The sequence below is a fragment of the Entelurus aequoreus genome, linkage group LG11 (genome assembly GCF_033978785.1).
Source record: "Entelurus aequoreus isolate RoL-2023_Sb linkage group LG11, RoL_Eaeq_v1.1, whole genome shotgun sequence".
NCBI lineage: Eukaryota > Metazoa > Chordata > Actinopteri > Syngnathiformes > Syngnathidae > Entelurus > Entelurus aequoreus.
The window spans coordinates 62,143,115-62,161,802 of NC_084741.1; the positions used below are offsets into that span (position 1 = coordinate 62,143,115).

General features: G+C 38.4%; 1 protein-coding gene across 1 annotated transcript in view; it reads left to right on the forward strand.

The window, feature by feature from the left end:
* LOC133660324 (intermembrane lipid transfer protein VPS13B-like) overlaps nt 1-18,688 on the forward strand; it is a 563,168-nt gene that overhangs the window by 480,862 nt on the left and 63,618 nt on the right. Inside the window, 1 exon segment of the mRNA XM_062063728.1 lies at nt 15,948-16,103. Within this exon segment, the coding sequence (XP_061919712.1) occupies nt 15,948-16,103 (156 nt within the window).

An 18,688-nucleotide genomic window follows, 5' to 3' on the forward strand; every position in this document is an offset into this window, starting at 1 on the left:
ATCAATCAATCAATGTTTATTTATATAGCCTTAAATCAAAAGTGTCTCAAAGGACTGTTGTGTGATTCTGTTTGGATGAGTCTTTTGGAACAGATTAATGACAAAAACCAACGCAATACTGTGTATTGTGTTTTTTCTCACAAGAAATAAACATATGTCATGTTTATAGATTGATCTATAAAAACAATACTGTCCTCGTCATAAAAATAGCCAATGGCAATGTCCACTGCGCTTAATTAAGGCTTCAAGCCATCAAGCCTGTCCTCATAGCTGTGGTATGAAGTCTGTGTCCCAGCTGACGAGTGCCGCAGGCACACAAACTTTAATTTTGTGCAGTTAAAATCTGTCCCCTTCTCTCGCATTCCCTCTCGCTCTCTCTCTCACTCCGCACAGGACTCATTGGACATAGGATCGACCTTACAAAACAAAGAAGGGAGAGAAAATTGTTGTGGCGGAATGGGCTGGATTCGTTTAAGAATTCCCTTGGATAAAAACACACCCTTATCCTAATGGTCATAAACCAGTGTCCAAAAGACCAATAAAAATAAATAAATAACAGAAACAAATAAAGAAAATCACTATATTTGTTTTGTCAGTGGCTCATTTCGGAAAAAAATAGCACTATTAGGCAAAACACAAAGGTCCACTGCAGAGATACACACTTCCGTCTTAATGTCTTCTTCATCTTTCTTCGAAGATTGTGTATTAGTGAGAACATTAGTTTGTAATATCATATTTAAAAACCCTGATTCTCCATTTCCACTTATCAGTACGTATACTCGGCCTTCCTGTGTTATTGTTTTTTGATGCAACCTGGACTCACTATACCGACTGTATTTGACTTGCTCTTTCTCGGTTACATTTCACAGTTTATAATACAAAACAATAGAAAGACTTAAGAAACACCCACAAATCAAAAAAGTAACATTTAGTTAATTTGATTGCTTTTCCACTCTTCCAAAGAGCAGATGAAAGTTTGTAAACGTATGATCAAATAAATTAGATGAATAGATTAAGACTACAGTCAAACTTTTAGGTTTTCAATCTAATATAATCGGTTACTAGAAGTCCAACGAAAACCGAAACAGTTTTTTCCATAGGAAATATTGTGAATCCAAATAATCTGTAGAGAACGGAGAACGCAGACATGCCCCAAAAATAAAGAAACCTTTTTGAAAATCCGAATCCAGACGATGATCCCGGATCACTCCCAAAATGTATTCACTTGTTCCTTATCCCTTTTCTGACATTGAACGTTTAATCAAAAGCAATGTACAGAGACATCCTGGATGAAAACCAATGCTTCCCATCCAACCTGGTGGAGCTTGGGAGGTGCGGCAAAGAGGAATGGGTGAAACTGCCCAAAGACAGGTGTGCCAAGCTTGTGGCATCGTATTCAAAAAGACATGAGGCTGTAATTGCTGCCAAAGATGCATCATTAAATTATTGAGTTAAGGCTGTGAATACTTACGTACATGTGATTTTTTAGTTTTTTATTTCTAATAAATTTGCTAAATAAAAAAATTAAAAATACTTTTCACATTTTCAAAATGGGTTATTGTCTGTAGAATTTTGAGGACAAAAATAAATGTATTCCATTTCGGGATAGGCTGTAACATAACAAAATGTAGAAAAAGTGAGTAGCTGTGAATACTTTCAGGACGCTGTGGTCAAAGTTAGAATTTCCACAGAACACATTTTAAGATATTCAACACTAAACTGCCGTCTGGCGGCTGAAGGGGATAGTGCACCCCCACAATTTGTCACATTTCATGTGTCAGGCAAACCGCGACAAATGGGGCCATGGGAATCACATTCCTATTGTCGTGTTCCCTGAGCCAATCTTCTGAAGTGAAAAAGTTACATTATTTACAACGCCTGCTGTTACTTAATAGACATACAGTACAGAAAACCCTTTTTATATTGCAGTTAATTGGTACTGGACATGACCGTTTATAAATTATAAATCAATAGCTAGAGCAGGGGTGCTCACACTTTTTCTGCAGGCGAGCTACTTTTCAATTGATCAAGTCGCGGGGATCTACCTCATTCATGTATATAATTTATATTTACTTATTTATGAAATATATGTTTTTGTTAACAAGTTAAAGGTGTTTAATGATAATGCAAGCATGTTTAACGCATATAGTTAATATTGTTAATAGATTAAAAGTGTTTAATGATAATACAAGAATGCTTAATACATATAGTTAATATTGTTAACAAGTTAAAGGTGTTTAAAGATAATACAAGCATGTTTAACACATATAGTTAATATTGTTAACAAGTTAAAGGTGTTTAAAGATAATACAAGCATGTTTAACACATATAGATTCCTTTCTTTCATGAAGACAAGAATATAAGTTGGTGTATTACCTGATTCTGATGACTTGCATTGATACGAATCAGACAGTGGTGCTGATAACGTCCGCATTTTCAAATGGAGGAGAAAAAAAGTCCTCCTTTCTGTCCAATACCACATGAAAGTGGTTGGTTTTTGGCATCTTATTTGTCCAGCTTCCGTACTCCTTTGTATACACTTTACAAGAAATACATTGGCAGCAAACTCCGTAGCTTGCTAGCTTGTGCACGCCAGCTTTCTGAGACTCTTATGTTGTTAGCGCAGGCAGCATGAAGCAGCGCTTTTATTGTGTTACTGTGCAGTCGGTCTTTGGAGTTTTGACGACAGGTACGGCGCCAGAGTCTGTTGAAATAAAAAGAGTTTCTCGCCTTCCTGTCGGTAATTTTTTCTTAATAATGAGCTGGCAGCAGCCAGCGTCATCTCAGGAGACCCTCGAGGTGCCGTGAATGTCAATTAAGTGACGAAAGTGACATCATAGTGAAGATTTATGATCGCTCATTTTTAGGACTATTTTTTTAATGCCTGGCTGGCGATCGACTGACACACCCTCCCGTGATCGACCGGTAGATCGCGATCGACGTAATGAGCACCCCTGAGCTAGAGCAATGCAGTTTAAGACCTTTTAAATGTATTTTTTGTACATTATGAGAGAGCCCTCTTGACGTAAAATAACACCCACATAGTCACCTTCACACTTGTTTAATCCAATATAGCAATGCTCCCTAAGGCTGAGTCAGTGCACGTGATACTGGACAGCACATTCATGTTTAATGTAGTGGTCAGTACTACTGCAGTATTGATATGTTTACTTCATTTAGCCATTTGTATGCTTGGAAATGCTTATTTTAGGCCAAAAATACATAGAAAATGCTTAATTTTCTTTTTTAAAACAAAACAAAACTGACAGAGTGAAAGCGCAAACTTGGAAGCACGTTGTGGCGAGGGAAAACTGTAGTTATAAAACATAAGGAGAGAAATGCACATGCCAACTTTTTGTGTGTAACAATGTGTGTGATTCTGAGCGGTCGAACCAGAGAACCCTTCCAATGATGTTGACATACCTTTGCATATCTGTCACTTCTCTCTCAAGGAAGGCTCAAGCAAACTGTTTTTTCAGTGAAACATGAACCTCGATTTAGGTCACGATCCCACTCTCCTGTGTTTTTTCTTTCTTTTACCCCCAGTTCCTTCTGCCAATCCTAACCATAAGTTGCATTAAAGGGTCAAATGAAGCAGTCGCCTTCTTGGGGCCGGCTGTCACCTGACCCTGTATCAAATCCTTACTTACACCTACGCAATGTGATCAAATGTTTCCTACATCCTGGAGACTGTCAAGCGTCACGGTCAAGCCCTGTATACCTTAGCACCCAGCATTTACCAGCCAAGGCAATGTATATTTACAGTATGCTGTATCATACACTACAAGCCATCTGCACGCATAAGATTTGAAAAGGTGATTAACAACATCCATTAAAAACGCATCAATGTGTCGTGCTACACACTTTTATATTTATAAGCACGTGACAGCTACTCCTCTCATCCCATCCTGTTGTTTTTCAGGACTTTGGCGTGTGGTGTGGATAGTTGAAATATCTGGCTACTCAGTACAGGAAGCAGCCGAGCTGATGGAAATCATTGTGGTTCTTGTGGTTAAGCTAGGAGAGGGGTGTAAAAAGCCCCCAGGATTTCGGAGTTTTAAGTGCCTACATGGGTTCATCAGAATTTGAATAAAGCGTAATTTGCTCCAGCAGCGGGCTTCTATGGTTGACTCGTTATAGTGATTGTTGCTCTAAAGTCTATGTTTCATAGTTGGAGGGATTGCGCAATAGTGGTCCTTGGTGTAATCCCCAGACTGACCTTATAAACGTACGTAAAGGCCTTTAACCCCAAACCGCTCTCGTGAAGCTGCTGCTTGGCCCAAAGATTAGACTGCGGTTTTACTAGGCAGCTTCCAGGTGCGATTGTTGAACTATTTTCACATGACGAGGACATTCTTCTAAAAGAAATCCTTATTCTCGTTCACAACATGTGTTGCTTGGATTTACATAACGTCAGGTCCAGCTTACATCCGGCTCATTAAATATGCGTGGTGGTCAAGCCAGCATCTGTTCTCAATGGGTACGAGGCGCCGTTAAGCTTTCCCTGGAGAAAATGCCCTATACATGCGTTGTTTTCGACTGTACGAACCGTTGAAACCGCAAAAAAAGAGATCTTTGCAGGAAGATCGAGGCCCCTAGCGTACTCAGATAGTTTGCGCGCTGTTGCAGCACAACAGCCATTTTGGCCTGGTTGACAACCACTCTTTTTCACTCACGTGACTGAATACAAGCAATTGTGTATTGTTCAAAAAATAATAAGTAAAATGAAGTTGATGTAAAGAATTAACACACCTTTTAACTTATATTTCTGACAAAAATCTAAACAAAAATAAACTTGTAATTTATTGAAATACTAATGGGATTTCAAAAGTACGACATGTTCAAGAATCTGGTTGAATAGGTGAGCACACTCTTGCACTCAACTTGGTATATAAGCACCTTTTGACTATAGTCTCCCTTGTCATAGTGCTCCAAATCCTTTAATTTGTGAGTGCACACACCCCATAGATGTCCAGTTAGATTGAGGTCTGGACTCTAGCTGGGCCATACCAAAAGCATATCCTTTCAGGAGAAGGCACTTTTTTAATTTTATCTGGACGTATGTTTGGGTCATTGTCATGTCAAAGAGTGAAATTACTCTTTCTAGCAGACATTTGAAAAAGTTACACCAAAATTGAGTTGTATTTGGAACTGTTCTTAAAGGGGACCTATGATGATTTCAAGTTATATTTAAAAAACATGTACGTGTGGTCTCGACCAGTGTTTACCCATAGGGCCAGGGTTGTTGGGCCACAAGCAACCCTAGAGGACCGCCAACAAATACCTGTTTCTCGGCTTGGTCGGTATGGGCCGCAGTAGTTGTAATACACTTTTCCACCACTTGTGGCAGTAACAATATCAAACAAACAGAAAAAGTTTGGAGTTAAAGTCATCGAGAAGTTTCTTAACGTATCAGTAGAGTGGAAAAACAAGTTGTTTTATTGACAGTTTAGTTTAAAAAAAAACATTTATTATTATTAACTTAGTTTATTTATTTTAGCACAAAACAATTGTTTGTAAATGTATTTTTCATCAGTTATTTATGAGTCCTTTCTTATGCAGTATATTTGATTGGTACTTAGTTTTGTAATCATCCTGACACAGGCCTAAGGTTTATGTGTTAAAAACGAATAATATTTGGGATTAACACATGGCTTCATATCATTTGACAATTTAGTTTACCCGTTAAACTCTAAGTAAGTTAAATATAATTATTGACTAAGGTTGAAAAATATTTAAATCAGAAGTAAGATTCGTTCAGTGTTAATATTTGAGTGGGCCCTGGGCCACTTTGTAGTGGCAAAGCTGGGTCTTGAGGTCAAATAGGTTTTGAACCCCTGGTTTAGATTATATGTGTTGTATATACTTTAGTGTAAATTTAGCCTAAATTTAGCTCAACAGTGACTTTTATAACCCAGTATTATAATTCATATTTTGAAAATGTTTAAATATGCATATTGAAGTCGTCACCGCTATTTTTTTCCAGACATAGTTAAAAAATAAACTTCATAAACAATATATAAATTGACTCACAGCATTAGTTACACATGTACACTGTCAGATCGATTTGGAGCGTGGACATTCACGCACATGGTCAATATAGTGCCTCCATTCGATTTGATTTGTCATAATATGATTTTGGGATGTGGGAGGAAGCTTGACGACCCGAAATGAATCATCAGAGATTTGAACTCTCATTGTCCTGCCTGTGAGGCCAACATGCTGACCACTTAATTTTCCCTCAGGGATTATTAAATAATTCAAAAGTGGCATATTTAGTAGATGACTCTTTTATTCATGTTTTTCAGTACAACACCATGTTTCAGATCAGAGCAATGTTTTGATGATAATACTGATGGGTCAAACGATACTGAAGCATTGACACATTATGAAACACAAGGAGTGATACTGTCTCCCAATCGATACCTCGGTGTGTGTCTGTGTTACATGAAGGAAAAAAAGTGTGACTGATACAGCTGCTGTAAGCGTTTTTTAGGAAGCGTTTTGTCACAATCATCAATTTAAATAGAACTAAGAAGAGGAAAAAAAGATTCCGAAGTGTGAAATCACATTGTTCTTGTAAATGTTCTTCGTTTCCTGTTTACTATTTGACTAATCGACCAAAGTTGCACCTTTCATTATCTTTTTTTCTGCACTATTTGTTTTTAAAAAAAAAATGCTAACCAATAATTTTATTTGCAAGTTAAATGTAATGACTTTTTAATCCAGCAAGTGGTGTTATTATAAAACACCAACATAGTATAAATGCAGTGTCAATACAGCCAGTTAGTGTGCCACACACTCACTAAGGCATCATTTATCCATCACTAGATATTATTTAACCTCACATTCTGTAATCAGAGGTGACAGCAAGATACTATTAACTTTCTTTTGCCAATGGAGAAGAAAACAAAAAATACTAAACATAGATGGTCAAAAGTGTATTTCTTACTTCTATTGGCTGCAGCAATGTAGAAATGAAGAGACTGCATATAAATGAGCACCGCAGGCATTTGAGTTGGACTATACTTGTTTGGGAAAGAGGAACTGTTCGTTATTGTGTCTTTTCCCTCAATTCACTCTTCCTTATTTACTCTTATTCCTAGACTATGCTATTTTTCCCACCAGTACTTGTTAGGGATAAATGTCCAACAATAAAAATTTATGTTTACATTTAAGAGACATATTTTCATTTTTTGTAACCAACCTTTAAAAAAACAATACACTCACTCAATTCCTTAACTCCTGACCACAAACTCTACAGCCAAGACTCCATGAGAAATATAATGAGGACTGGCAGTCTCCTTATTTGTCACCCCCTTTTTCTTTTTCTATCTCGGTTTTCTGAAATCCTTCTCATCACTCTAAATTCTGCCAGCCCAATATTTACTTAGGAGGCTTGTTTTTCCCCCTCTGATTTGCTGTGAGATTATGTTATGACTCCGTGGTGTGTATCAGATGAGCCATTGTTCTGTCATGGTTCCTGTGTGTATTATGTTTATACGTGGAAGTAATTCAACTCTGTGGACTTTGTCCCACAGAAACCTCTCTCTCTCTCTCTTTCTGAATTGGTGTAATAATTCAATAATTCACATTGATGAGCATTGAACTTTGAGAATATATTTTTTCTTGCTTCATAATTTTTTAAACATGTCAATGTGTTAGCATTTTTTGAATGAAATGATGAAAATATTTTCTTCTTCCTGCCAAGTCCTTGGCCTTGAAAGTACAACAAAGGCTTGTACGTTTGGGAAGCGAAACCATTTCTGGTGAAACTCCACATGACAAAAGTCCTGTTAATGATTCTGCTGCATTGTGACTCCAGAGTTCAGCAATTGAGATTTTGCCAGTTCACCAAATCACATCAGGCTGTGATGTCAGCTACGCAACCACGTCTCTCATTGTGATTGTTGTCTTTTGAATTTGAATTAACTTATACCTCTTCTTTTGCCAAATGTATCACTACATTTAAACATGTTTGTTTAGGTTGATACAATGTTTGTGTTGTGTGCAGGTTGGTTGACATTTAGTAAGAATTGCATAACAAATAACGTGTGTCTTGTGGCGTTCACACAACAAGTCAAGTCGAATCAAATTATCCAGGATAATTGTAGATCATTCTAACTTGACCCGCTGTTTAATTATGACCCCAATATGAAGATACTGGTGAACACTCCTGGACCTCTTGGTTCAGCACCACGGACAGCACAAATAGATGTGACCTTTCCCTCCAGAATTAAGCAGCACTGGCATTTAATTGACATTGGCATAATGGTCGTTCTTGTGCAAAAATGTTTCCTTTCACTGAAGGACCTCGTTTAACCCTCCTGTTATTTTACGGGTCAAATTGACCCGTTTTAAAGTTTGAAGATCTATGAAAAATAGTTGAAAGTAATTTTTTTAGTATGAAACTTCTTCCGATTGTCTTAATTAGTGTAATCAACGTATGATATGAAAATGTTTCCTCTTGCATATTTGCAACCACCCTCTGCATGTTTATATCACATCGTTACTGTTCGAGTCAATTTGACCCAGCAGTCAAACTGGAGGTAAAAGGGTGTCAGAAATGTCAGACTATTTCTTTCTTTGCAACTGTCAGACATATTTTACCCCAATCTCACACACACGCACACGCACACAGGTGCAAGTGTTATAACTTTTGGCGAGGACCATTTTTGTTCTCGCGGGAAAACTCCACCCACTTTCAGTTAACACTCAACCGGGTAGGGGCAAAACATAAAATATTCTCTGTATAAGGAGTCCTACCAACATCACACTCTGTCAGGCAGACCTTTACCAAATGAGCAGCAGGAGCAAAAGGTCGTCTGTCTGTGATACTCTGGAAGTCATCATTGATTATGACAGTGAAAGAGAGGAGGATGAAGACTATCTTGGGCAAAATTCTGATTCAAAACATTAACATTTTTAACCAGATGAGGAAATTATCTATTAAAATAAAATATAAAATAAAAAATCTATTTATATCTGCACCTCATTGCTCTTTTATCCTGCACTACAACGAGCTAATGCAACAAAATGTCATTCTTATCTGTACTGTAAAGTTAAAATTTGAATGACAATAAAGGAAGTCTAAGTCTAATTACTATTCCTATTCCTCCATGCAAGACATTCATGTCAAAAAATGGTAAAACACAGGGGTGTTCATCCCCAAAATAAGCGCCAGGCAAAACTGTCTTGCAGAAAACGTAATAAAGACAGCCCACTAAGATGGCAGTGCCTCGTGTGACTGACATTAAGTCAACTTTTGAGCTGGTCATGCCAGATTCAATACAGAAAATCATTCTGGAAATGAATAATCTAAAAGGGAGGCTTATTTTTTTTTTAGAGAAGTGGAAGGAGCTGGGCAAAACACATTTATGTGCGTATTTGGGGCTCCTCATTTTGGCTGGGTGAATTGACAGCCAGTCTGTGGGATGCAAAGACAGGCAATGCTATATTTTGAGCCACATTGTCTCTAGAGACTTCTCGCATTTTCTCCAGAGTAATTGAGGCGGACAGTGTGGGACAAGTGGGTAGAGCAACTTCCACTACTCTATAAACCAGGCCCTAATATCACAACGGATGAAAGGCTGGTGGCATTCCAAGGTCGCTGCCCATTTTTGCAAAACATGCCGTCCAAACGAGCTAAATATTTGGTTACCTTAAATAATGATAGACTCGTTAGTAACGGAGTTAGTAAAAAAAATATTAACAATGCTTGTTAGGATTTTTTGGGGTTTCGGACATCTTTTGGATAACTAAACATGCAGGGGGTCAAATCGACCCAGGAACACCATTGCTGTTCCTGACTAATGAACATAACAGGAGGGTTAAAAAACCTTAAAGTACTGCAAAAAAAGACAGCCCAAATACAAGAGCCACGGCATCCCTATGAACACAGAAGCACGACTGAACATCCTGTGTTCATTTCATCTGAGGCTGATCGTTGACGTCCTTTTGCAGACCTTGCCACCCTCAGTATTAATGGGGATATTGCAAAGTAGATCATCATAGCTTTGCTAATGACGGAGTAAGACTGCGCTTAATCATTTCGTCCTGGGATGAGATTAAACAAGACAAGCACTAGACGTGACATAGACCTATGAAAGAATCTGCTTGTTTGATTGACTCATGGGTTATTATTACTATTTGAGGCGGGTGCTTCTCAGAAGTTAGCACCATTACTGAATATGTCGGTTCCATGTTTGGGTTATACATGTGATTCCCATAGCAACCTCAAAAGCTGGCACTTACATAATTGGTTGAGAAGAAAAACATTAAAAAGTCAACATGTGTTCATCATTTGTCAGCAGTAAAGTATTTAGGCATGTCTGATAGTACAATTGATGCATCCGGTGGTGATCCAATCCCCGTCTTGAATGTGACTGTACTTTCACATATTTCCACTATAATAATTGATCATTGTAGTTGAAATCCTTGTGGATTATATACATATTTCAGATTTATTTTTCATTTCGTATACCCTTTTAAAAAACAATTATAATATTAAAGAATAGTTTTTGGTAAACAATTTAACCGTGCAACTTGTGCACAAGTTCATCAAGTGAGGGGATAGGCATAATACAACGTCACTACATGACTCAATTATTTTTTATCAATACAATTATACCTCCATTTACGAGCTTAATTGGTTTTGTGATGGCGCTCTTAACTCATAACATGAATTGAAATCAATTTAATTGGTGCTTGGCCCCCCGAAACAGCACAATTTTTACATGTATCATGCAATTTAAAAAGAAAAACACACTTTTAGATAATACATATTGTAAAAAAAGAACATTATAAATAGAATGTACTACAGTAATTTTATGAATTAATGTAATGTACAGTTTTTACCTTGGAGAGTGTACTTCAACGGTATCTCCTTCCAGCTGCTTATCCGTCAAACACACCATCAGCAGCTTTTCCATATTTTCATAGATAATTGTACGCTATTTATATATTATTTTAAGATCCTTGGTTGGCTTTATAGATTTTCTAACACAGTGTCATGCACACTCGCAGTGCTACGCTCGAAATGCTTTGCCAAGTCTGCTACATACTCATGTCATGTTTTTTTTTAATGTTTTCTTTCTTTTATTTGATAAATGTCATCCAAAACACTGTCCATCACACTCACTTTTTTCCTTACCATGGCTGGAAAAACAAAGTTATGTCCATCTTTGGTTTTCAGCTAATACTAGTGTGTAAACTGAATATTTTGGACGGATTTTACGGCATTCACTAACATTTTCTACGCCAACTAATGACGGGGATGCTTGTAACTCAAATTTCTTCTTGCAACTTAAAGCATAACAATGGACAGCGACACAGCTCTCATCTAAAAAACACTTAAGCTGGGGCACTTTTAAATTGAGGTACTACAGTATACGGTTATTTTAAAACACGTCTTGTGGTCTTTTGACACTATTTTGTGTCATTTCCTGCCAAAACATTTAACAACTACAGTATTTATTAACTGAAAATGTCATCATTTTGAGTACATTGTAATGTAATGATTAATAATTCAATAATGACTTGAACTCAACTTAATAGTGTATTTTTTTTTAGTTGACTTTGAACTCCTAATTGTCTCACGGACATATCATAACTTGGTGGCATCATTTGTTGCACAATTTTGCTTTTAACAGTTTGCACAGTGTTGCCATTCTACAAAAAAGTCTACTCACGGTACATAATACTTTCTCTTGGTAGAATTAATTGAAAGAGAGTGTATGGACTGGTCTAATCCATGGGCGGAAAGCCACCACATGTGGCCGACTCGCTTTTTTTCTGTGTCACAAAAGTTGGAAAGAGGTAAAAAAATCTTTGTATTTTTAATTCTTTTTGTCTTATGTGTCCAATTTGTTTATGTTATTGGCGTTTTCTTGTTTTTCATTGCCTGAGTCAAAGCAGTGACAACTCAGAACAAAAGACGCAGTCGTCGTTTGAAGTTTGAGAACACGCTCTTATTATGACGTCTGTCTTAAAGGTCAAGTTGAGCCGCAAGAAAAGGAGGGAGGGATGACAAGTTAAAGAAGAGAAAAGTGTTGAAATACCAAAACAGTGCACACAGATGGTGCTGAGGCACTGCACAGGCTTCCAGTAAGTGTACTAAAGATTTGGACTATAATTAACTTCAGTCCAATACTTCTTAACTACTCAGTGAGACTGAAACTAATACTGAGACCTTAAAGCAGGCTTTCGGTTATTTCTGTTTCATCTAACAAAGCGGCTACTTTATTCATAATTGCCTTGCTTCTTTAAAGAATTATATAGTAGTTCTCCACCCTGAGGCCTAATCTTAACCTCCATCACCTGGTTATTTACACCACTTTGCCACTTTCCTTGTGATCATGGCCATCGTGAAGGAGATCTAAGAATTTATGTCACTTATACTCGGCCGACAGGAAAGAGAGACGGTCTCAAAGAAAGCGAATTCAGGCTTTGATTAAGAATGTTATTGTAAAGAAATCTGCCTTCAAACAGTGAGGAACGAGCGCAGCGGAGAGAAACATAGAAGGTCTCGACCAGGGCTCCCCTGTACTCTTTGACCTGAGGAGAAATTTGTTTTTCTTTAAAGAAAAGATTGCTTAAAAGTTCAACACATTAAAGTGACGTGTAAATCTTTAAAAAATACTTCAAAAAGACTCTTTAGTGTTTTAATCTGCTTGCTTCTCCTCTGGGACAGTATAGTGAAGCCAGACGCCCCCCTCATGTTCCCTCTTGCTCGCTCTTTTTCGTTCAGTTCTTTTATTTAACATGTTCTTATTTACCATTTCTAAAAGCGAAAGAAAAATACAAAATGTGTAATAGTAAAGTTAGTAAATAGTTTGTCGATGGCTTATTAACAAATTAAGTACCAATGATTGTCACACACACACTAGGTGTGGTGAAATTTGTCCTCTGCATTTGACCCATCACCCTTGTTCACCCCCTGGGAGGTGAGGGGAGCAGTGGGCAGCAGCGGTGCCACGCCCGGGAATCATTTTTGGTGATTTAACCCCCAATTCCAACCCTTGATGCTGAGTGCCAAGCAGGGAGGTAATGGGTCCCATTTTTATAGTCTTTGGTATGACTCGGCCGGGGTTTGAACTCACAACCTACCGATCTCAGGGCGGACAATAAAGAATGAATAACTGGCATAGTATACATAAATATATTTTTTAAAGTATTTGTTTATTGGGTGTTTACAGACATACAATTGACAAATGTAAACACTTTTTTTTTATTTAAATATGTGTGTGGTTGTGTGTGCGTGTGTGTGTGTGCGCGTGTGTGTGTTTGCGTACATATATATATATATATATATATATATATATATATATATATATATATATATATATATATATATATATATATATATATATATATACATTTGTGTGTGTGTGCACACGTGTGTATGTATATATCCATCCATCTATTTTCTACCGCTTGTCCCTCTCAGGGTCGCGGGGGATGGTAGAAGCCTATCCCAGCTGCATGAGGGCGGAAGGCGGAGTACACCCTGGACAAAACGCCAACTCATTGCAGGGCCAACACAGATAGACAGACAGGCAGGCGGTATAGCTCTGTTGGTAGAGTGGCCGTGTTAGCAACTTTAGGGTTCCAGTTTGGATCCCCGCTTCCGCCGTCCTAGTCACTGCCCTTGGGCAAGACCCTTTACCCACCTGCTCCCAGTGCCACCAACACTGGTTTAAATGTAACTTAGATATTGGGTTTCACTATGGAAAGCGCTTTGAGTCACTAGAGAAAAGGGCTATGTAAATATAGTTCACTTCACATTCATATTCAATACAACAATACTAAAAAAGGGAAAATAATAGTAATAACGTTAATAATAAATAAAGAAAAAATACATTTAAAAAAAAAAAAACGAACAGAACGATGTCAACATAAAACCCCAGACAGCTGCATTAGAACTACCAACAAACACACAAAAGGCTCGTCAACCATCCACATCCTAGTTTCGTTTCAATCAGGGTTAATTTAGAGATGAGTTTCTCCTACATATCTGTGAAAGGCACCCCACAGTTCTTTGCAGAACAACCATTCAATGTCAGCCTAATCTTCTCCAGTTTGAGAAATTACAGATTATCTTTAATCCAGCGATGTGGCAAGGAGGTGCTGTTGCCCTCCAATTTAACACAATGTGTCTTCCAGCCAACAAAGTAGTGAATGTTACAAGATTCTTTTTGGATTTGCTATGGGATTTGCTAATAGTCCACTTCGAGGAATCGGTTCAATCCTTTCGCCAGTGACCACAGACAAAGTTTTAACAATGTCCGTTCAATAGCTGTTCAGGGATGGGCAGAGCCAAACATATGTATTAAATTAACTGGAGACTGTTGGCACCGATCACACGATACAGATATTCCGTCATACATCTTAACTGATCCCAGCTAATATCAGATCCCCCATTATCTCACACGGACAGAAATTCCAAACATAAACACATACGCACATATGCAACTATATGAACAAATGGATGCATGGCTGAGTACAGAGGAGACAGGTGAGTAAACACTAACACAGTAGCCATCTGCACCAGGACGTCATCAAACCAAGGCCACACAAAGCCCCCCCACAGCACGGCCGATAACCCCTGATGCAGATGGTTCCCTCTGAGGAACGCTGGAAAGTAAAAATAATAAAACCTGTAAAATAGCAAGAACCATGAGTAGAAATAAAGGATAAAATACAAGTAAGACATAAGAAGATAAAACATAAAACAAATATACAGTAAATATATAATAAATAAATAGAACTAAATAAAATATTGTATAGCTAATAAGATGAGAAGTAAAGTACGAGTGACTTCAAATAAAATTAATAATATCGAAACCACAAATTTATGGATTAATCCGCCCTCCTCTTACATTTCGTGTACTGACTGTGACAACACTGACACACCAACAGTTGTAATATGAATCTCCCTCTATACTCTCATTAATCTACTAGTTAATTTCATGTTTATAACTGATTACTTTCTGCTGTAACATGGTTCCATCAACACTTCTTAAACTTTGCTAAGCACTTTTCTTTAGCTTTTTTTCAAGGTAGGTTAGCTAAGATATTAGCAGCCCCGCTTCTGGCTTGTTCTCAATGTGTAACATGTTTAGCCTTGTCCTCAAGTGATAATAAGGCTTGATAATGATACTTAAGACACTAGGAAATGCAGTTTATTTGCCGTAAAGGAGGTGTTAATTTTTTAATTAGGGTAATCACTCCACATTGTGTATGGACACACATAATTGGCTGGTAGCCGCTTGTCAGCTAGAAAGGATCTGTGTTTGTGGTTGGCATAAAAAACATAAATCGGCAATGGCCGATCACATACTTTTTCGGGAAAATTGTCCGATACCGATCTATCGGCTCATCCCTATAAATAAGTGTCATATTTACAAGAGCTAAAAGAACATTGTATAGACACAGAATGGCGTTGTCAATAATTCAATATATTATATAAAACATGGTTGGAAAATGAATGTATTCTGTATCTGTCTCTTGGTTCCTCCAGCTGTTGTTTGTTTACCCTCACACACACACACACGCACACACACACAGGTGGGCTTGATTTTGAAGTGATGAATATGAAGCCGAAAAGCTTGAGAGCCAAGCTATCTGCCTCTGATTTAGACGTGTGCCGAACCGACTGGTCCACATCCATCACACACGCCGCCACAATTAGCTTCCACATCAGCTGTTTTCCACCAGCCAGTTTATTGTGTGCGTCCTTCTACTTTTGCACAGCAGCAGGACTGTTCTGCACCAGTAAACAGGAACTTTGTGTTTGTCTCCCCACCGAAATCTTCTAAACACAAAATCTTGTTGTTTATGCGCCTTATGCTGAGCAATAAATAAAGGACAGGGAGACTACCCTCTGATGTTAAGTGTGCCTCTGTCTCTGTTTTCCTGCATGTCACCCGCACTCTTCCATGCTGCAGCTGCTCCACATCTGCATCGAAGGTTGGGGGAACTGGCGCTGGTCCGAGGCCTTCAATGTGGACAATGTGGGGACCCTGCTCAGGACCATCGAGGACAAAGGTCGCACGGCCTCACTCATCATAAAGGTGGTGCAACTTAACGGTGTCCAGAAACAGGTACATGTCTTTTGTTTAATTTCACCCCCTGCCGCTCATACTGGGGTTTTACTCTGCTCCCTTTTTTTCAATTTTGCCAATTTTCTATGATGACCTATTCCAGTGTAGATTGCTTTACAGTAGTCTAGACGTGACAAAATAAAAGCGCGCATGACCTGTTCAAAATGTTTAAAAGATAAAAAAAGTTTTGATCTTTAAAGGCCTACTGAAATGATTTTTTTTATTTAAACGGGAATAGCAGATCCATTTTATGTGTCATACTTGATCATTTCGCGATATTGCCATATTTTTGGTGAAAGGATTTAATAGAGAAAATCGACGATAAAGTTCGCAACTTTTGCTCGCTGATAAAAAAAAGCCTTGCCTGTACCGGAAGTAGCGTGACGTCACAGGAGCTAGTATTCCTCACAATTCCCCATTGTTTACAATGGAGCGAGAGAGATTCGGACCGAGAAAGTGATGATTACCCCATTAATTTGAGCGAGGATGAAAGATTCGTAGATGAGGAACGTTACAGTGAAGGACTTGAGAGACAGTGATGGACGTATCTTTTTTCGCTCTGACCGTAACTTAGGTACAAGCTGGCTCATTGGATTCCACACTCTCCTTTTTTTATTGTGGATCACGGATTTGTATTTTAAACCACCTCGGATACTATATCCTCTTGAAAATGAGAGTCGAGAACGCAAAATGGACATTCAGTGCCTTTTATCTCCACGACAATACATCGGCGAAATGCTTTAGCTACGAGCTAACGTGATAGCATCGTGCTTTAACTGCATATAGAAACAAAAAAATAAAGGATAGAAGGAAGGATAGATAGAAAATCAACAATACTATTAAACCGTGGACATGTAAATACACGGTTAATGCTTTCCAGGCTGGCGAAGGTTAACAATGCTGTGCTAACGACGCCATTGAAGCTAACTTAGCAACTTAGCAACGGGACCTCACAGAGCTATGCTAAAAACATTAGCTCTCCACCTACACCAGCCAGCTCTCATCTACTCATCAACACCCGTGCTCACCTGCGTTCCAGCGATCGGCAGAAGGACGAAGGACTTCACCCGATGCGTTTGGCGGCCCGGAGACGTAGGAAGTCAAGGTGAGGTCGGCGGCTAGCGCTCCAACAAAGTCCTCCTGGTTGTGTTGCTGTAGTCCGCTGCTAATACACCGATCCCACCTACAACTGTCTTCTTTGCAGCCTTCATTGTTCATTAAACAAATTGCAAAAGATGTCCAAAATACTGTGGAATTATGAAATGAAAACAGAGCTTTTTGTATAGGATTCTACGGGTACCATAACTTCCGTTACTCTGACTTCGTCACGCGCATACGTCATCATACCGCGACGTTTCAGCCGGATATTTCCCGGGAAGTTTTAAAAGTCACTTTATAAGTTAACCCGGCCGTATTGGCATGTGTTGCAATGTTAAGATTTCATCATTGATATATAAACTATCAGACTGCGTGATCGGTAGTAGTAGGTTTCAGTAGGCCTTTAATAAAAAACAGCGATTGTAAAATCTTGATTAACATTAATTTATTTGTCCAACTTAAAATAATTGTCTACAATGACGCCAATGCTAGTGGCTGTGGGACACAGAGTTCCTAAGAAAGCCAAACTATAGTACAGGATTGGTGTGACCTCGCAACACAACTTCAGTTTTCCTCTCATTAAACTTTGGAAAAATTCTGAGCTAACCAGGCCTTGGGGCGGTGTGGCTTTAATGGTAGAGCGGTTGTGCCAGCAACTTCGATTCCAACCTCTGTCGTCCTAATTGCTTTCGCTGTGTCCTTGGGCAAGACACTTTAACCACCTTTCTCCCAGTACCACCCACACTGGTTTAAATGTAGCTTAAAAAGTAGATGATGGGTTTTACAATGTAAAGCGCTATATAAATACAATTCACTTCACTTAATGTCTTTCAAACATTCGGGTAGAGGTGTCAGCGGTATGGTCATGTTTGCTTAGTGGCAGATATATTTGGCATTCACCCGAAAGATGCTTTTTAAGAATAGCACCGAGTAAGATAACATAAACGGCAAACAGGATGGGCCCAAGAATTGATCCCTGGGGGACTCCACAATCAAGATAGATGAAGTAGTCTACCCCAATTGACTCCCAATGAACTCAATTCAACTTCAGTCAATATTCTTTGACTGACGTTTTTGGTCTTTTAGCCACACAAACAAATCTTGTAAGGCTGATGGGTGAATATTAAATTATTCTTTTGGGGTTTGCACTTTGAATAGCAGCCATCCTTAATCTCTCACGCGATATTTCAAGCCTCTTCTACCTTATCAGAATAACAAAAAAAACGGTGTTTTTTTTACACCTAAGTAGGGTTGTACGGTATACTTGTACTAATATAAAGTACCGCGGTACTAATGAAATAACTCCGAAAAATACCGTTTGTTTTTTTTCATCCGCATGCTGCCGTGCGGTGGTGACATATAAAGCAGAGGCGCATGATTTGGAGTGTGTCAAAACGCACACACATCTGCGCATACAAGCAAAAACAGTGTGATGGGGAAATATGGCAAAAATCGGCATTTCTACTGATTATTAAAGAGGGTGCGTG